The sequence below is a fragment of the Schistocerca gregaria genome, chromosome 5 (genome assembly GCF_023897955.1).
Source record: "Schistocerca gregaria isolate iqSchGreg1 chromosome 5, iqSchGreg1.2, whole genome shotgun sequence".
Taxonomy (NCBI): Eukaryota; Metazoa; Arthropoda; class Insecta; order Orthoptera; family Acrididae; genus Schistocerca; species Schistocerca gregaria.
Genome location: NC_064924.1, coordinates 174078226 through 174099786, shown reverse-complemented (window position 1 = coordinate 174099786; position 21561 = coordinate 174078226). Strand labels below are relative to the sequence as shown.

The 21561-nt window shown below is 38.6% G+C and overlaps 1 protein-coding gene across 1 annotated transcript; it reads left to right on the top strand.

The window, feature by feature from the left end:
- The first annotated feature begins 361 nt into the window (after window positions 1–361).
- Window positions 362–20822, top strand: LOC126272003 (DNA-directed RNA polymerase I subunit RPA12). Its single transcript, XM_049974491.1, has 3 exons — window positions 362–687; window positions 18585–18813; window positions 20548–20822. The coding sequence occupies exons 1-3, from the start codon at window positions 573–575 to the stop codon at window positions 20570–20572; spliced, it is 369 nt and encodes a 122-aa protein (XP_049830448.1). The 5' UTR covers window positions 362–572; the 3' UTR covers window positions 20573–20822.
- The last annotated feature ends 739 nt before the right edge of the window (window positions 20823–21561 follow it).

Genomic DNA, 21561 nt, shown 5'->3' with positions numbered 1-21561 from the left:
AGAGATGCTGAAAAAACTGAGCTGGCAGACTCATGAAGATAGACGTAAACTCTTCCGAGAAAGACTTCGTACAGGATTTCAAGAACCGGCTTCAGATGATTATTCAAAGAAATACTACAACACCCTACTTATCGCTCACATAGGAATCATGAGGACAATGTTAGATTAATTACAGCACAGAAGCATTCAAACAGTCATTCTTCCCACGCTTAGTATGTGGATGGAACGGGAAGAAACCCTAATAATTGGTACACTCTGTCATGCACTTCACAGTGGGTTGCAGTTTAGATGTAGTAAGTTTTTGATTTTTTTTTTTTTTTACTGTTCTAGCAGCTGCCATGACAGTGAGCTAGTAAGACGTTCCCACTTTCCAGTTGCAAAATTATGCCAGTTCGCTGGCACGTGTGGAGTTTCGGGTTTGCATACGCATGTTTTCATTGCTCGTGGTACTCAAACTCGAAATGAGTGATCAGTGATGTCTTTTGAGTGATGCTATTGTGTGCATTGCACGTCTGTAAACATACACAAGTGTGTGTTACGGTAGTTACTGGAACTTATAACCTATCAGAAGAATGAATTTCGTAGCAGAACCCGGATTTTGCTCAGAATGTGGTTCCATTTTACCTGACTTAGGAAGTTCTGGTGGAGTAACATGTTACACGTGCAAAAAAGAGTATGGACCTGAAGGTAAAAATTCACATAGGCCTACTCCTCATAGCAGAACTTTGTTAAGTTTAGCTTTTCGTTGTCATACGATAAAAAAAACTAATTATGGCGCTTTATAAAGGTAACGCTTCTGTGTTAAGAACACGGAGATAACAGATAACATAGAAATTCAAAAGTATACTTTAAAAATACGTTACAAATGGGAAAACTCACTTCTGTATTATGAAGTTTAGAGTATGGACAGAAAATATAACAATTTAAACAGGCATATACTTTTTATATAAGAAGAATGCATAGACCATGGACCGGAAAAAATAACTATTTTTTATATATAAGAAGATGAGCTTTCGGGAGACATCAGAATTTTGTTTCAAGAAATGCAGTAACAGAGTAAAAGCAGTGATTTAATAAAATTTGTTTTAATTTTGTTCTTATTTCCTTCAGATTTTTTAATTGTCTTGATCTCTGAAATAGACGTGTGTAGGATATTTTTGGGCTCTTATATACATTCATAATCATGTAAAAAGCAGTTTTCAACTCCTTTTTTTTCCAGATCATACAATTCACTGAAGATATCCATACTTGAGATTTTTGATTTGATATTCTCGATAAAATGCTGTGTACATAGTATAAAATAACATGAGTAATTTGTAATATATGGCTTTGGCATAACTAGAGTGAAATAATTGAACAATGCAAATACATTTTGAAATCTGTGGTTTTATTGAAACTTCCTGGAAGATTAAAACTGTGTGCCAGACTAAGACTTAAACATGGGACCCTTGCTTTTTGCAAGCATGTGCTCTACCAATTGAGCTACCCAAGCATTCGTAACCTGACCTCACAGCTTTACTACCGCCAGTAACTTTCTTCTACTTTTTGACTGATGATGTGTGAATACAACACTAGAATTATCAATATTATATACAGGAACTGGTTTTACTAAGAAATTAATCAGTAGAGTTGGAGTTGGTTGTCAGTAAATTCTTTAGGCTTCTCTTAAACTGAAGTTTATTAGTAGCAGAACTTTTATAACTAGACATACTGGCAAGTTATTGAAAATGTGGGAAATAGAGAAGCGTCCGATTCCACCCGCCTTCCCAAGACGTCAGAAATATGGCGGAAACGACCATACGCTACGACTCCAATATGGCGCCTATGACGTAATTACGTAAACATGACCACACACACCACCACCATACCAAACCACACAAAACAACGAAAAATATAAGCAACACAAAACTCCACAAAGGCCACTAAACAAAATAGCCCCTGGAATTGGACACTTCCCTTGACGTATATAGCTCAACAGCAGCTCCCAATCCCACAAATTGAAATCATACACTTCTCTTGGCCTATATAGGTCATAAGCAGCTCCTGATCCCACAAATTGGTATCAAACACCTCCCTTGACGTATATAGCTCAACAGCAACTCCCGATACCGGAACAACCACACATTGGAATCGAACACTTCCCTTGACCTATATAGGTCAACAGAAACTACCGATACCAAATCATAAAACCTAAAATTACAACCACGCCCACAATCATCATTACCTCAAAAAACAACAAAATTGGAATCGAACACTACCCTTTACCTGTTATCCTTAAGACATATAGCCATCCCTGGTCTGAGACACTGGAACTTAAGTATGCCTCATTTTTTCACGACACATTGAACACATCACGACTTCATCTAAAAATCCGAATAGTTGAAGAGATTTTATTACAGACAATGCACTGTCCCCCATCATCGCCAACAACCGAAAACTGTCAACCTTGTCAGTCACTTCCATACCTACTAAAGACATAAAAAAAGCAATTTGTCAAAATTCACACATGACGAACTTAAAAAAATCTACAATAACGTTGACGTAACAAAACCAAAATCGTTAACTCGCTGAAAGCACAGTCACTACCGATACCACACAGGTGCAATGCTACCATGCAAATGAACCCCACATGCCACGTAACACACTACCCATAAACACACCACCAGTCACATCAAAACGACACATACAAACACGCCACTCTCACAAACTAAATTCTACGGCATCGTGACGTCACACACAACAACAGCCTTACATCACGGGTCAAAGCCGACGGATGGGTTCGGACGCTTCAGTCGACCCAAAATGTGTGTTCCTGAATAATAGTAAACTTTCTTTACCAACTTTTTGTAGATTATTCTCATTTCTAGTACTGATTCCTTTAACTGAACTATTTGGTTGAAACTTACATATTAAACTTATGACAAATTTCACTAAGGAATAGTTACGGAGGGAAGCAGTAAGTGTGCCATAGTAACAGATTTCTTGTTTTAATCAAGTTGTGTCATAAATTTCCGTTCTCCACAATTTGATCTAGCACCTATTCATTAATTATCGAGTTCATGTATTATTTTGTAGCACCATGTTTAAAAATCTTCTTTTCTTATCTGAGCTATTTATTTTTCATGTTTCATTTTCACACATGGTTACCTTCCAGACAGATACCTTCAGAAAACACTTCCTAATACTCAAGTTTATTCTTCATTTGTCTGGCTATATTGTACATAGTTGCTTCATAAATACTGATGGAGTTTAAATCAATTTGTGTACTTCCTTCTTGTTGCACAGACTAATTTAAATTACTTCAATATTTAAATTTATGTTTAACATTAACAAATTTACCTCCTACACAAATGCATTTCTTTTTCTGAGGTTATTGATATTCACCTAATAGGATCTTTTTCAAGAGATAATCCATCCCATCCAGATGATCTAAATTCTTTGCTACCACTGGCATAATTATAATTTATCATACCTTAATTTTTTTTTCTCTCCACAGCTTTAATTCCTCTTCAGAATTCCTTCTTTATTTCCTTTAATGCTTGCTAAACGCACAGATTCCCACCTTTTTGCAGTTTCTTCAGTTTTAATCTATTTAAGGAGATGGGACCTGGATAAACTGAAAGAATGCTGTAAATGAAGCAGGCGAAAGGGAATACAAACGTCTCAAAAATGAGATTGACAGGAAGTGCAAAATGGCTAAGCAGGGATGGCTAGAGGACAAATGTAAGGATGTAGAGGCTTATCTCACTAGGGGTAAGATAGATACTGCCTACAGGAAAATTGAACAGACCTTTGGAGGAAAGTGAGCCACTTGTATGAATATCAAGAGCTCAGATGGAAACCCAGTTCTAAGCATAGAAGGGAAAGCAGAAAGGTGGAAGGAGTAGATAGAGGGTCTATACAATAGCGATGTACTTGAGGACAATATTATGGAAATGGAAGAGGATGTAGATGAAGATGAAATGGGAGATACGATACTGCGTGAAGAGTTTGACAGAGCACTGAAAGACCTGAGTCGAAACAAGACCCCAGGAGTAGACAACATTCCATTAGAACTACTGATGGCCTTGGGAGAGCCAGTCCTAACAAAACTCTACCATCTGGTGAACAAGATGTATGAGACAGGCAAAATACCCTCAGACTTCAAGAAGAATATAATAATTCCAATCCCAAAGAGAGCAGGTGTTGACAGATGTGAAAATTACCGAACTATCAGTTTAATAAGTCACGGCTGCAAAATACTGACACGAATTCTTTACAGACGAATGGAAAAACTAGTAGAAGCTAACCTTGGGGAAGATCAGTTTGGATTCCGAAGAAATGTTGGAACACGTGAGGCAATACAGACCCTACGACTTATCTTAGAAGCTAGATTAAGGAAAGGCAATCCTACATTTCTAGCATTTGTAGACTTAGAGAAAGCTTTTGACAATGTTGACTGGAATACTCTCTTTCAAATTCTGAAGGTGGCAGGGGTAAGAAACAGGGAGCGAAAAGCTATTTACAATTTGTACAGAAACCAGATGGCAGTTATAAGAGTCGAGGGACATGAAAGGGAAGCAGTGGTTGGGAAGGGAGTGAGACAGGGTTGTAGCCTATCCTCGATGTTGTTCAATCTGTATATTGAGCAAGCAGTAAAGGAAACAAAAGAAAAGTTCGGAATAGGCATTAAAATCCATGGAGAAGAAATAAAAACTTTGAGGTTCGCCGATGACATTGTAGTTCTGTCAGAGACAGCAAAGGACTTGGAGGAGCTGTTGAACGGAATGGACAGTGTCTTGAAAGGAGGAAATAAGATGAACGTCAGCAAAAAGTAAAACGAGGATAATGGAATGTAGTCGAATTAAGTCGGGTGATGCTGAGGCAATTAGATTATGAAATGAGACACTTAAAGTAGTAAAGGAGTTCTGCTATATGGGGAGCAAAATAACTGATGATGGTCAAAGTAGAGAGGATATAAAATGTAGACTGGCAATGGCAAGGAAAGCGTTTCTGAAGAAGAAAAATTTGTTAACATCGAGTATAGATTTCAGTGTCAGGAAGTCGTTTCTGAAAGTATTTGTATGGAGGGTAGCCATGTATGGAAGTGAAACATGGACGATAAATAGTTTGGACAAGAAGAGAATAGAAGCTTTTGAAATGTGGTGCTACAGAAGAATGCTGAAGTTTAGATGGGTAGATCACATAACTGATGAGGAAGTATTGAATAGGATTGGGGAGAAGAGAAGTTTGTGGCACAACTTGACAAGAAGAAGGGACCCGTTGGTAGGACATGTTCTGAGGCATCAAGGGGCCACAAATTTAACACCGGAGGGCAGCGCGGAGGGTAAAAATCGTAGAGGGAGTCCAAGAGATGAATACACTAAGCAGATTCAGAAGGATGTAGGTTGCAGTAGGTACTGGGAGATGAGGCTTGCACAGGATAGAGTAGCATGGAGAGCTGCATCAAACCAGTCTCAGGACTGAAGACCACAACAACAAACGTACAGATTAAATAATATGAGAAGTAGGCCACAACAGTGTTTCATTCCCTTTTCAGCTACTGCTTCCCTTTCATGTTCTTCAGCTCTCACAACAGCTGTCTGTTTTCTGTACTGGTTGTAGACAGCCTTTTGCTCTATGTATTTTACCCCTGCAGCCATCAGAATTTCAAGGAGTGTATTCCAGGCAGTTTAGACAAACTGTCTCTAAATTTAGAAATGCAATAAAGATAGGTTGGCCAATTTTTAGTATGTGGCCTAATATATTTCATAGCGTTAGTTTTGCCTCACGGGTTACTGCATATTTTGGTAGCGCACCTGAACTGATCTTCCCAAAAGTTTGATGTCTTCTGCTCTTTCCACTCTTCTGTGTATAACAGTGTGAGAGCTGCCTTGAACTCCCACCCCCGCCCCCTTCCTCTCTCGCACACTTACAGTGCTGCTGTCTGGAGCACGGCCAATAGTTCTCTTACAGCAGATGTCAGATGTTTCACCCTTACGGAACACCACAACAGACGACTTCTTCACCTCTGTGAAACTGGCAGAGAAGCTGAAACAAAAAGGAACAAGTTTAGTTGGCACTCTTTGGAGATCACTCAAACAGGTCCCTCCTGTGGGGCGAAGTGGAGACAATGCATTGTACTCAACACACTTACAAATCAGGTGACAATCTTCTCACAGCATATCAAGGGAAAAAGAAAAATATATCATTTCTCTGAGTAACATGCATGCTGGATGTAAGCTGACTGAGAATACTGACAAGAAACTTCCAGAAACTGTGGAGTCTTATAATGAAACTAATGGTGGAGTCGATATTGTTGACCAAACGGCTAGACATTACAGCATCCAGCATCCACTGATGGCCTATGCATGTCTTCTACAGTATTCTTGACGTTGCCATGATAAATGCTCACACAGTTTTTGAGTTATTTACCTCTACGATATCTCACCAAGACTTCATACTCAGATTAGCAGACGAGCTTGCTGCCCTCTACAGATTGCGGAGAGGAACCAATCTCCCCTTGCGGGAACTCGATACCAGTGCTGGCCAATATGGAAAGAGGTGTTGTCAAATTCAGGTTTCTTGCAAACAACAAAAGGGGAATAAAAATCAAATGTAAGCTTTAAGTGCAACAAATGTGTGTGCAAAAGTTGCCAAGCAAAAATTCATCCTGAATATCTAAACTGTGAGCCCATCCCAGCTTAGGCAGTTCAGGCAAGTCTTTGTTCCTAAATATTTCCAAATATTTATAATTATAGCCTGAAGTTATTTGCTCTTATGTATTAGTTCCTCGGTTAAAATAAACAAGAAAACACACACAGCTTTTCAGTCACCTGCTGCATTTTAGAATCTTTCACAAATACTCGGTACTTAATTTGTCTCTAAAAGTAAAAATATTATTAGTACTCACATAAACAAAATGTTTTGGTTCTGTTTCAACCTTTTTAAAAAGAAAAACATTGTAACATTGTTTTAGTTACTTACTTTAATGATGATTGATGAAAGTCTGGAATTTATTCAGGAAAATATAAATTAAAAAAAGTTTGTTTCTGAAAATGTATGTTTGACAGTATGCTATTCATTTTAGAGACCAAATTATTATTTGGTTTCACTTTATAGTCTACCTGAACATATTGTCAACAAAACGGCATTTAAAATACGACCCAAATACAAATAAAACAGTGGTTTCTTACCATGGGTAAAAAATGACCCACATGGTAATATTAGGGGTATGGTGCAGTCCGTTACTTCTAGTGTTAATATCAGTCTTTAATTCCAAGAATCCACTTTCACAAATTAGCTGTTTATCATCATGTTTTGGACATATACTGAGTGGTAACCTCTTTAAAAGTTCTGAACTGCATATAATATGCCTTTTCAACATGTAGTAATGAAGAATTGGCTAAGAACCATTTACTTATGTAATGAAAATTTTGTTAACAGCTCTTTCTAAACCCACATTTGATTTGCTATTTATTGCAATGTTTATATCATGTGCAGTTGACACCTTTGTTTCCTGTTGGAGAGAGATGACTTGACCTATTCTGCGGCACCTCCTGTTACATCATTATATTCTGATTTACTTAAAAAAGGATATTGTGATTTAGGCAGGGAACCACCTATAACTTATTGTCTAATGAGTTAGGTACATTGGTCCAGTATGTAAAATAGCCTTCTCAAGAGTGTAGCCCTTTAGAAATCCAAACTTTTATTCTGATGGGTCAACTGGTGTTTGTGGCACCACCCGCCTGCTTTGGCCCATAACATAATTGTGTTGTGTTGTGTAAAGTCACGGTGGCTTGGTGTATTTGGAATGGTCTGTATTTTTAGAGGGTGTTTTGGAGTATGTGGTGGTGCGCTCTAATGTGGGATGGTTATCTTCATAAATTGTTTGTGAGCGGTGCTGGTGATTTGTTGGAATGCTTTAGTGCTGTTCATAAGATTAATATTGGAAGGGTTTTTTATGGTTTCTTAGTAAGTTATTTTGTTATTGGCTGTCACAGGAAATTATTTGTTTTCTGGTATAGAATTATAAGTGTGGTCTGTTTGTGGTTGGGAATTTTTTGTGATTTGGATACGACAGTGAAGTTCACAAGTAGATCACTGCGTGCTGGGGTTGACTGAAGCGTCAGATCCCACCCGTCGGCTCTGACACGTGACATAAGGCTGTTGTGGCATGTGATATCATGGCGGTGCAGAATTTAGTTTGTGAGAGTGCCGTGTTTGTAGGTGTCATTTTGATGTGATCGGTGGTGCTCTCTGGTGGTGTTTTTATGGGTAGCATATTACAGGGCATATGGGGTTCATTTGCCTGGTAGCATTGCGCATGTGTGGTATCAGTAGTGACTGTGCTTTCAGCGGAATATTTTTCAGTGAGTTAACGATTTTGGTTTTGTTATGTCGACGTTATTGTAGTTTTTTTTCTCTTCGTCGTGTGTGAATTTTGGTAAATTGCTTTTTTTATGTGTTTGGTAGGTATGGATATGACTGACAAGGTCGACAGTTTTCGGTTGTCAGTGATGATGGGGGACAGTGCGTTGTCTCTAATAAAATTTCTTCAACTATTCAGATTTTTTGATGAAGTTGTGAAGTGTTCAGTGTGTCGCGAAGAAATGAGTCTTACTAAAGTTCCGGCGTCTCGGACCACTGACGGCTATATGCAGAAATGTCGTAAGGATAACAGGTCAAGGAAAGTGTTCTATTCCAATTTTGTTGGTTTGTTGTGTTTTTTGAGATAGTGATGATTGTGGACGTGGTTGTAGTTTTGGGTTTTATGATTTGGGTATCGGTAGTTTCTGTTGACTTACATAGCTCAAGCGAAGCGTTAGATTCCAATGTGTGGTTGTGGATATTGGCGTAACAGACCAGGGGCGGCTATATGTGGAGATATTGTAAGGATAACAGGTCAGGGGAAGTGTTAGATTCCAATTATGTTGGTTTGTTGTTTTTTGAGGTAGTGATGATTGTGGATGTGGATGAAGTTTTGGGTATTATGATTTGGTATTGGTAGTTTCTGTTGACTTATATAGGTCAAGGGAAGTGTTAGACTCCAATGTGTGGTTGTGACTGTGGGTGTTCCAGTATCAGGAATTGCTATGTTGAGCTATATAGGTCAAGGGAAGTGTTAGATTCCAATTTTTGGGGATCAGGAGCTGCTGCTGAGCTATATAGATCAACGGAAGTGTCCAATTCCAGAGGATATTGTTTTTGTCGAATTTGGGGAGTTTTGTGTTGTCAGTTTTTTTTGTCATTTTGTGTGGTTTGGTATAAAGGTGTATGTCTAAATTTGTTTTCTTTTACTTTGTCCCCACCCAAAAACACCCAATTTCCCATGGTTGTCCTGTAAGTTTCATTAGGTTTTTTGTGGAACGCGTGTGTGTTGGTTTTTCAATGTATGTTCGTGTTTGTAGTCATGTTCACATAATGACATCGTAGGCGCCATATTAGAGTTGTAGTGTATGGTCGTTTCCGCCATATTTGTGACCTCTCTCTCTCTCTCTCTCTCTCTCTCTCTCTCTCTCTCTCTCTCTCTCTCTCTCTCTCTCTCTCTCTGTTAAGTCTTCATTATTAAGTTTGTCATGTAATGTGCGACAGCATGGTCGCCATATCTTATAAACTTGAGATATGTGTGTCTACCATCTTAATGACATCATGGGTAAAAGCTGACAGGTGATACTGCAATCTTTGATAAACCGGTTTGTACAGTGTGAAGAGGAAAAGATTACAGTATACATAGAGCTGAGATGTGAACAGTGGTAAACTTTGAAACTGTCTTCTAATCACTGTTGAGCAATACAGACTGCTATGTATGGTTCACAAATATGAAATCAAATTCTCCTCTGTTAAAGTTGTATAAATAATTCACCAAATGTTTGTCGCATGTTCCATGGACTCCTGCCCAGGCTCCAACATATAACAAAAATTAAAATCTATTCTTATCTAGGGGAATTATTACCTTAGCTTCAGATCCTCAATAAACATTTTTGATGATATGAGCTTTTTACATTCAAACAAACAGGCCTAATCTAATAAACTGGACTCAAATCAAACCAGTCCATTAACAAAATGTTACAAATTATGATATATGACTTATGGAAAAGATGAGAACAATATGTGAGTGTTGCTCTAAGGGACAGTGGTGCTTGTTGCATTACAGCCAGTGGCTCATCTTCAAAGATGTCACACATTCTCCCTTGCATCAGTGGTTCCATGACAAGAGAGAAATGCAGCTTCTGTAGAGTCATAAAAAATACATATTTTAATGTATGGTACAACTTCTAAAACAGCTTGTACATACATTGGGTCAATGGTTTACAGGTTGTGTGTGTCACTAACAATTTCATGACACTACAATGACATAAGAAACATTCCAGCTTATTGAGGCAAAGAGGACATAATAAGATAGCCAAACATGAAATGGGAAGCCAGTAGTATAGGTTACTTGAGAATGAAATCACCAGTACATTCAAAGAACTAAATGACAATGGATAAGAGAGAAATGTAAATAAATTAGGAATTAGATGGTGATAGGAAAACTTCATTGTGTGCAACAAGAAAATTAAATATAATTTGGTGATGTAAAAATAAAGATGTAAAATTTAGTTGGGAAATTTGAATAATACTGCAGAAAGCAGGAGTAGAATGAAGGTCTTTTCAGTGAAAGAATTGCCAACAGCATGATAGAACAGGAGAATGAGGAGACGTATGTCAAAGGAATAGGTGAGCCAGTAATGCAGCTATAGTTTCAGGGCTGCAGTATAGTTTGAGGTCAAGGAAGTACCCTCTACTTATGCAACTAACCCCTCCCATGTGTATGGAAAATGTTGAATAAAAAGTAATACAAAATTAAAGAAAGTGACATCTAAACTGTCAAATTGGTGAGCACTTGTCCTTCCCAGTCACAATTTTACCATCAGATGTTTTAATATTGACGTGGAGGACCCAGAGAACAGGGCACCATCTCCTGTTCCCCCGTCCTCTTGGGTAAATCATTGCTGTCAAGAGAGAAGGACAAGGACAATCATAGCTAATCAATGGTGCTCACAGAGACTTCTGTATTGTAGTGAAATCTAAATGGATACCAATTTAATTTTGAAGAATTGCAGCTTCTGACCCATGAGAGATACCATTCTCCATCTGCTTACAAGACTATTTTACTGTCACTGATGCACCTGCAATGAGGGTCTACCACACCTACAGGAAGGACAATCTTACTGGAGTCAGGGCTAAGAGTGAGGAGCCTGTTTTTTTTCAGTGACAGGTGCCATTACTCTCCTGTTCCATCTTGCCACGGCCCTATAAGCAGTTCCAGTGGAAATTCTTACACCAGTGTTTCTTCATATCTTCTACCTCATGATCCGTTGAGTGCAGATATACTCACAGAGCTTTTTCGGGCACAGCCCCACTCATTTCTCCTCATGGGTCACTTAAGTGCACACAATGTGCTGTGGTGCACAGTCACTATAAGGGACAGGCAAATGAAAACGAGAAAGACAGACAATGTAATGAGCACGATGTGGACGTCGCCTCAGGGGTCGAATTATCGAAGGCTTCACCTGTTTCAGGTTTCTGTCTTTTGAACTCCAGTCAGATGACACACTTTACTGCAACCACTGGGTCATCTTCAGCCATTGACCTTAGTTTTAGCTCCCCAACTCTTGTAAACTCAGTTCAGTGGAAGATGGCCACAGATTTGTGCTTCAGTGACCACCTTCCAGTGCATTTGATTAATGATAAGAAACCAGTGGCTGTATTTGAATCCAACATCATTTATTCTTTTTAAAACATGCTTCCAGTTGTGTCACCAAATGTTGTCATCTTAAGGTCCCTGCTTATGGAAACACAATACAAAACAAAATTTAGCATCCAACATATATTGCAATTCTTTTTTCCACCAGTGACATAATGGACTTGAGGGGAACCCACACGTACAATGAGTTACACCAGCAAAGCAATTGCAGTCATATGTAGCCTTCACCAGGACACCTACAAATATATCAATAATAAGGAACGAAACAAACTAATGATGTAGTACCAAGTGGCCAGAGTGGACAAATGCAACACAGACCTAACGAACAAACATTCACTGGAAAATTCAGACAACCCAACATGCCAACATATATTTTAACACCCCAAAAACATAAACAATGTAAAACTTGGTCTAAAACCTGGTATAGAAATAGACATGTGCTCCACTGATATTACTCTACAGCAACCCAGTCATATTCCTGAGGTCTATGACTGAAGCTTAGCAAATGTGTACTTGTGTGTGTAAAATACCTTGGATGCATTATCTCCAAAGAAACAATGAAACATAGCATCAAAATTCCTAGTAATTATAAGAAATATACCAGGTGTCAAACAGTGTTGTCAACACTAACAACAGTCACTGTCAATATGTACCCACAGGGTTAAGAGTTGCATACATAATATATGTTGACAACATCTCATGTGGCATTCCTCTATTTACCTGAACAGGCTATAAAGAATAACCCAGTAAAATCAATCAGTATAACCAGTAGCCACACATGTGCAACTACACATACTGGACCATTAACTTAGAAATTCCCATCTGGAAACCCAGCAGAATAAAATCAAGAACATGTATGCATTAACACACAATAACGAGACAAAGAACTCAGAAGATTCCATAATAATGGGACCCTGGATAATAACTTACGCAAATGTGACAAGCGTCGAGCGCATCCATATATACGCTAGACGCTAAATTCGTATCTTGAAACTCTGCACACCTAAACTACACTTTAACAGTGGTACATCAGTATAACCAAACTGTGCCCAAAAGGCACTTCATGCAGAGAAAATCAACACTGAACCCACTCTGTTATTAATGAACTGCATACAACCATACATTCAAAACAAAAATAAATGTTTACATCAACCATAGCAAATTGATAACCGAACAATGCACAGACAAACAGAAAGTAATGAAAGGGCAAACGAATTGCATGCTAACACGCCTTAAAAACAGGAAGTGTTTGTTAAGTATCCAAATCAAACGATCCACACAACCATTAAAAACAAAAACATTAAAAAAACTTTAAAACTAAATACACATTCACATTGGAAATCCTTTGGCGATTGTTTGTGTGCCATTCGTTACTGTGCAGATATTCAAATGTTTCGTAATGCTGTGTTTTTAGTATATGTGTGTGTGTTTTCTATAACGTGCCATTCCCAGTGTGAATATTTACTAAGTTTTACAGTTTTTTAATGTTTAATGGTTGTGTGGACCATTTGGTCTGGATAATTATCAAACACTTCCTGTTTTTAAGGGAATGTAAGCATGTCATTTGTTTGCCCTTTCATTACTCTGTGTTTGTTTGTGCAGTGTTCGGTTATCACTTTGTTGTGATTGATGTAATGCTATATAATGAATGACTTCAACTGCCACTTTTATTTTTGTTCTGAATGTATGGTTGTACCCAAGTTAGTAGTAATTGGGAGTGGGTTCAGTGTTTATTTTCTCAGCACAAAATGCCTTTAGGGCGCACAGTTTACTTATACGGGTGTGCTCATACCACAGTTTTGGTGTGCAGAGTTTTAAGATATGAATTACACTTCTAGGACATGCATGGATGTGCTCGAAATTTGTCATGTTCCCATTATTTTGGAATCTTCAGAGTTCTTTGTCTCATTCTTGTGTTGTAATATGTACATGCTCTTGTTTTATCCTGCCGTGTTTCCATACGGGCATTTCTAAGTTAATGGTCTGATAAGTGTAGTTGCATACATGTGGCTGGTTTTACTGATTGACTTTTACTACGTTACTCTTAAGAATCTGTTGTTACATGTAAATAGTGGATTTCCACGTAAGGTGTTCCTCGATAATACTTGTCGACATATATCATGTACGCTATCTTTAAGTGTATGGTTGATATTATGCTGAGGGATGTATGTGACTGCAATTGTTTGCCGGTGTAGCTCGTGTGTGTGGATTCCCCTCAAATCCATTATGTCATTGGGATAAAAAAAAGAAAATTACAGTATAAGTTAGATGCTAAATTTTGTTTTGTGTGGATAATATACTATATTTGTATTATGTAATTATATATGTGATTTATCCCTTTTTAGTCATAAACTGTGATTTTTGTTGTCTATGTTCTCATACTCTTCTATCATGTTTGTGTTTCCACATGTAGGGAACTGGTAATATGTTTTAAAAAAAAGTAAATGATGATGGATTCAAATACAGCAGCTGGTTTTGTTGTCATTATTCAAGTACTTCATGTCCAGCTGCAGTCCCACTTTCTTTGATGTATTACCAGTGACTTTCCAGTGTGGATCCACCTGCTGACTCAGATGGTGATTGACAGGAGACTGCAAAGATGGATGTTTCAAAGTGCACAGTGCTTGTGATAGTAGGCCATCTTCGAACACCAGCTATGTGTCCAGGAGATGGTGGACCATATCAGCTGTTTCATCCAGCAAGCTGTTGCCTATTCTATTCCCCAGTCAGGCAACTACCTCAGACAATGGCCTATTCCTTGAAAGAACAAAGTGTGTCTCTTTACAATTGGAGCCAGGCGTGCAGTTTTACAGAAAATCTTCGTGACTTCGGGTCTGAGACATCACGCGCAAGGTGAGAAATAAAAGGACAAAGTAGGAACTCCTGGAAGGAATTTGCAACTTCAGTTAATGTGTCCACTTCCATTGCAGAAGTTTGGGAATCAGTAAGGCGGATTTCAGGCAAGGATGGTACACCTCCCTGTATTGCAGGGGTTCCCAGATTTGTCCTCTGATGGAGCATGTTGAGAGTCCCATTACTTTTATCAGTTTGTTTTGAAGGTTAATAACATTTTCAAAAATGAGGAAATCTTGTTTTATTCTATGATTACCTCAATTTTAAGTCATAACTGATAAAACAGAAATCATTGTGAAATTTAACAAAGTTATTAGTATTTTCGAAAGTCTTAGAAAATAATCAGTGTGGTGTTAAGTTATTTGCAGGGTACTTATTCACTTCTTGCAAAACAGCAGGGTTCTGCACAACAACAGTTTGGGAAATGCTGTCTTGTGTCCTTGTTAAGAAACTGAGTCTTAGTAGATGAGCCTAAAGATGTGGCTCGGGTTTCAGCTGAACACTTCTTTACCCTCACTGTGTCATGCAGACGAACTCCAGATATTCTGTAGGACTGTGGACATGAGGCAGCTCCATTACTTCCTGTGTAATGAGGTCTACAGTCATCCATTCTTCATATGGGGGAATCGAAATCATCTTGTCTGTAGCCAGAGACACTACGCCAGGACCACATCAGATTTTTTATTCTATGCTCCGCTAGCTGACCCCAGAGTCAGTCGTGTTTCAATCAGATATGGTTTGCTAGATGGTCCCCACCACTTGGAAGAAGGGAGTGTTAATTACATAATTGAAACCAAGCAAGAATCATAACAACCCTAACAGTTACTGGAGTGTAGCCCTTACCAGCTGTATGGAGTACACTCTCAAGGTCACAGTCAACTGCTACCGTGTATGGCTCCTCTAATCATGAGATCTTCTGTGCCAATCCCAGAGCGGTCTCAGGTGCTACCGTGTTGCCCTTGACAACTTGATTGTACTGCAGACAGTGGTACAAGACCCTTCTTAAGCTGAAACTATTTGGTCGATGGATTTTTTGACCTTGGAAAGCATATGACATCACTTCAGGTACAGTATCCTTTGCAACTTCATGAACGGGTGCTACACGAATGTCTGCCGCTTCATGAGAATTGGGTCCCCCACGGCAATGTACTCAGTGTCCACTGTTGGCAGGTGCTATCACTGGCATCTCATAGGCATTCAGGAACTCTGTTAAATGCTCTTTGTTTGTGGATGAACTCATGATCTTTTACTGTTATTCCAATCTTACAGTGGTGAGGCAACTGTAGCTCACCATCAGAAGGCTGGAAACTTGGGTCAATAAACTGGGTTTGAGGTTCTCACCAGAGAACACTACTTGTATCAATTTTAACCCTGCTCATCAAAGTTTTAACCTGTCAGAACTCATGGTAGGGAACAATTGATTTCAGTTATATGGACAATATACACCTTTTGAGCCTACTATCTGGCACAAAATGAACCTGGCTTCTGCACCAGAGAGACCTGCAAAAAAATCATTGAATATTTTGAAATGCCTCAGTGGAAAGGTGTGAGCAGCAGACAGGTCCTGCCTCTTATAGTTTCATAGAGCATTTTCAGATCACAATAAGATCATGGCAGCGTGGTTTATGGAGTAACACATACTACCTAATTCAAAATGTTAAGATGCGTCCACCATGAGGTCATTTGAATACCACCTGGAGCATTTTGGACTAGCGCAGTTCAGTCTCTGTGTGCAGAGGCTGGTGAACCACCACTCCGGTTCAGCAGCACCTCCTTCTGGCTTGATAGTCCCTGAAAATCTTAGCATTGTTATTGTTATTGTCATTAGCATTTACTGCTGTCCACCCTCAAACTGAGTAGCTGTTTTGGAACTGGCCTCATGCAACCAAGCCAATTGGGATATGTGCTACCAACTGCCTCAAAGACCTGGTTATATTAGACATTCGAATATGCAGCCATGGTTGGACCAAATCCCCACCTTGTTGTCTTCAGAGGCCCAAAATGATTTTAAGCTTGATGCAGTATAAGAAAATGTGTACTCCAGATCATGGTTATGCAAACCTGATTTCGTCAATTTTAACTATGTGCTACAGTTTTATCGTTGTGTACACAAATGACTCCCAGCAAAGGAATGCACTCCATTTGTCAGGTGTTTTCTGTGATAGGTTTTTCCAAATATGCCTTCTCTAACACTTTACAAATTATGATGTGTGGTTGTATGGCATTGTGATAGCACTAGAGTGGATTCAGACACATCACAGTACAAAGTTTCTTGTCTGCCCTGAATCGCTCAGTGCACTACAAGTGGTCATCACATGTACCCAGTAGACCAGTTGATTTGGATCTTCCATGACGCCTTCACTGCAGGTCCAACACCAAGGCAAGGTGGTGATCTTTTGCTGGGTATCTGGACATACAAGAATACGGGGAAGTGCCACATCTGACAAAGAAGCCAAAGAAGCATGTAGAGGTAGTGTACATTGATGTGTCATTCTCTTGCACACGGTCTTCTCATTGCTTGACAGAAGAATCATGCATCAGAGGGAAGCAGAATGGTTGGAAGTGGTGAACAACAAACTATGGTCCTTCAAATCAATCTTGCAGGCATGGCAGATTTAACGCCAACCGCACCAATGGAAGGAAATGCTGCTTACCAGACTGTGTATAGGACATAGCCCCCGAACACACAGTTTTCTGCTCTGGCGGAAGGATCTACCATTTTGTTAAGTTTGTGCCGCTTTCCGTTCAGCATGTTTTGACTGTGTATGTTTTATGTACTGACATAAGGAGCAACTCTCAGTTGGGAGATCTGTCCACATCCTCAACGACTCTGAAAACAATGTAATGCAAGTTTTCAAATTTTGTGGACTGTCAGGTCTCATTTATTAAAGTGCTGCAGAGGGAAGGTCTGTGTGCTCTAAATTGATAGCTTTCCCTGGCAGTTTGGTATTTTCATTTCTCAATTTTGTGTGTCATAGTTTAATGTCTCATGATGGTGGTTTTTATAATTGATAGATGGACGTTCATATGTTATAAGGAACTCCACCCATGTAGTCAACCTGAGACCCCCACCCCACACCCCCAGGCGATTGGCACACTGACACTTCATAAGAGTGATGATGACCATCCTGTTGAGTGCCCAAATGATCCTTCCTTTTTAATCTTCCCAGCCTAGTTCCCTTTCTTCCCCAAGGGAGGGACTATTAGTTCTAAAAGTTAGGGTGCAATTTTACTTTTTGTATGTATTTTTGGGGATCTGTGCATTTAGCCCCCTCTCCGCTCAGAAGTAAGCACTGGCCAGAAATTCTGTCTCATAATTTATTAGTTTTCTCAACTGAAAGTTTCTTTGATAAAGTTGGGTTTTCTCACACATACCTTTCATGGCAACTGTGACTGGTAGAGCACACTCACTCACTCTCTCTCTCTCTCTCTCTCTCTCTCTCTCTCTCTCTCTCTCTCTCTCTCTCGTGGACCTTGGGCCATCCCCCTCCCTCTCCCCCCGCAATGGATGTCAACAGAGTGGATGATTAACTCCATGAATTTTTGGGCTGGCAGCTGGATGATGTCAAGATCTTGCCACAATATTTCAGCTCACAACCATTCAGCCATCTTAAAACAGATTCAGTGAAAATGCACCTGAAGATAGCCGAATTGTTGTTAGTTGAAATATCATATCAGGAAGTTGATGTCATCCAACTGCAAGCCCAAAACCTCACAGAATACTCTATACATCAAGAAAACTCCATGGATGATGGTCATGAATATAATGCCACTGTATCCCCTACCACAGTTAACACAAGAGGGTGAAAGTTCCCATTTTCTTTGTAGCTTTACCACAACCAATGATTAATTCTTGTCAGTAATATATTTCTTTTTACTTTATATTTCGTTGTTATTTCTGTATTGTATGATTACGAGAGCTTAGTAAATTTAACTTCGTTAATAGTGTACAACTCGTATCTTTTAGATTGCAGAATTTTCTAGGCATTCTTTCTTTCAGTTTTTGGTGCAATGGAAACATCATACATAGTACACTTCAATAATCTTGATGATTATGCAGCAGTAAAGGCTAAAAAGAAAGAACAAAAAATGCAAGATGATGAAGCAGCTGGTCCAGTTGTAGAGCGAAAGTGCCCAAAATGTAACAATGATAAAATGTCATATACCACTTTGCAGCTTCGATCTGCAGATGAAGGGCAAACAATTTTTTTCACCTGCACAAAATGCAAGTGAGTATTACAGTTCTGCAGTGTGATGAATCAGTCTCTTTCATCCTGCCAACTCTTGTATCAGTACTTTAACCTGCAAAGGCTAAGTGGTGTGTAAAGTGAGTGCACGTACATATATGCTTCCCAGGAGTGTGTTGTGTCTGTTGCCATATTAACTTTATATTTAAGTTAAGAAAATAATGTGATTTGTGTAAATCAAATGTTAGGTTTAAATCAGAGTCCTAAAGAATGTAGCTGGATGTTGACTGTTCATGATCACTTCAGTTAACTTCAAGGGAATCCAGCGGAATATATAAAACATGAGCTGAACATGAATCTATTTACTAGGATGTTTCAAAGCAGTGTGAACATACTACCAGCAATTTTCAGCAGCATACAATCAACCGTGTACATGAGCTTTCGTTGCTTGATAGAAATGTAGCATTAAAGGTGCTTGCTATTTTGAGTGTGTTGGGTTAAAATGAGCAACTATCTCTAAACTATCTGGTTGGAAATCATAAATTTTAATAGCTTTTTAAAATATCTCTAATTTTCCTAACATCTTAGACCAATTTTGTTGTGCAATATCAGTAGGTTACATTTATTATAGGAAGGAAACGTCTGCATTTGAGAAGCCAACAACTTTCAGAATGTTAGTTTTGCTTAATATTATGTTGATGATTACTGAGTATAATTAGGGTTGATACTGAGCTCACATTGTAAAGATGACACACACACACACACACACACACACACACACACACACACACACACACACACACAGAGAGAGAGAGAGAGAGAGAGAGAGAGAGAGAGAGAGAGAGAGAGAGAGAGAGAACGACAGTTAGCATTTTGCGCTCATGTCAGTAGTTGTGTGTGTGTGTGTGTGTGTGTGTGTGTGTGTGTGTGTGTGTGTGTGTGTGATGGTGCTTGTGTTGTGAGCCTGACTTTCTTTGTAACTCCTCTTCCCTACATCTGAGAAAAATGGTAGGTACATCCAGTTATCTCTGGGTTGCCAAAAAGTTGGTGAAGATTTGACCTGTTGACTAATATCTATTAAAAGTGCATGGGAAGCATATGGAAAAATTCATTTGTAACACATGAACATTTAGTTTCTTATATCTCTTATCGTATGCAGTAACTTTTATCCCCCTATTTCTTTCATTTGTTCTGTAAAGGAGTCACCATTCTGCTCCTTTATCTTTGGCCTCTAATTCAAACATATTACAGTACAAATGATAGTTATCTTCCCTTATTTCATTGAATGAATCACATCAAATTCTCTAGTATATTGAATAATGTGCATACTGTTTCATATCTATGGAAGTAAGGAATATGTCAAGCAGCGTAACGTAGTACAGTAAGAGAAAATAGAGAAAATATTACAAGTACAAGATGCAAACAACATACAAAGACCCTCCCATGAATTTTCATTCACATGCTGAGTGAAAGTATCGCAGCTCATTCCTGAACAAAAAGAGGAATAGTTGACTACTAAAAATGAACGGTTTTGGGTTTTATCAGTAAAACACAGTATTTGAGTCACTGCAGAAAAGTCTCGTGGGGAAACATTGGTAATAAGGAATGTCTTTAGTAAAGAAAGCTTAACTTTATCAGTTGTAGTTGCTGTTGAATTTGGTGAATTACTGCACAGTGCTGATTTAGAAATGTTTTATTGTTTTTTTATGCATTGTCTTTTTATTTCTGCATACAATGTTGTAAAGTTGCTTATTTGAAATTTCACCTTTTTTTCAGATACAAAGAAACAGAAAATTCTTAGTCTCACGAATGTGTTATTACAGCAGACTCACCCTTTAACTGTGTGGAGCTGGAAGAAATTATTTTCTAAAAACGTTGCAAAATAAAGTTTTGGGCTATTGCAACATTCCAGTACATTATAAAATAGTACCTGACTCAGTGTGTGAATTGCCAAAGACTGTTCACTCAATAAGCAATTATCTTATAAGTGTGGCATACTAATGCCATTGTAGAAGTCTTATTAAAAATGGATATGTTTCAGAATGAGAGAACCTGTTCCTGCATTTATTAATTTACCTTTCAAAACTTTTCCTTCACCATCTGAACAAAATTGGTAGAAAACAAAACAGCGTTGACATTCATTTAAAAAGCCAGGAGTACAGCAATACTGGAGTTAAGAATCCTGTCTGCCCCTCACCTCAGGCAGTACATAGTTTGACTCTAGTTCAGATTGCATGCTAAATGAAAGGCTGCATGAGAAGTTCAGTGAACATAGAAGATGAGAGGCACATCCCAGCTACATCTAATACTACTCAAACTAATGTGTTTTGAACCATAAATTTCCTACTTTGTTTATATATTGTTCTGCAGACTTGTGTACAGGAGCAACCATCAAAATTATTCTGAAAGCTTTTCCTGTTACCTGAACATTGCCATGTTGCCCACATATAACCTTTCATTGCCATGGATGAGAAAACTTGTTGAAAGAAAATTTTACATGTGCTACAGTCACAGTAACTTTCCTTTCTAATGTGCTTGTCACGGCAGTACTGGCAAAATGACAAGTTCAGTCATTTTTTGTTCGCTCTTGTCAGTCGCGTACCGCCTGCTGTTGATTCATCATCATTTGAGTTTCAAATCTAATGTAAGTTAGCACCAATCACACTATTGTTATGTTTTAGTTTCATTTGTGTACAAGTACATACAAAGATGTGTTGCAATATTCAGAAGACACCTTTGACGTTTTAAAGTATATAAGTGGCGAAATCAGAAACATCGTTTATCTAAGAG

Coding starts and splice junctions, on each gene's coding strand:
- LOC126272003 (XM_049974491.1), top strand. CDS start 573: ATGAATTTCGTAGCAGAACCCGGATTTTGCTCAGAATGTGGTTCCATT. Junction 688..18,584: donor AAAAGAGTATGGACCTGAAG/GTAAAAATTCAC, acceptor TCTTTCTTTCAG/TTTTTGGTGCAATGGAAACA. Junction 18,814..20,547: donor TTCACCTGCACAAAATGCAA/GTGAGTATTACA, acceptor CCTTTTTTTCAG/ATACAAAGAAACAGAAAATT.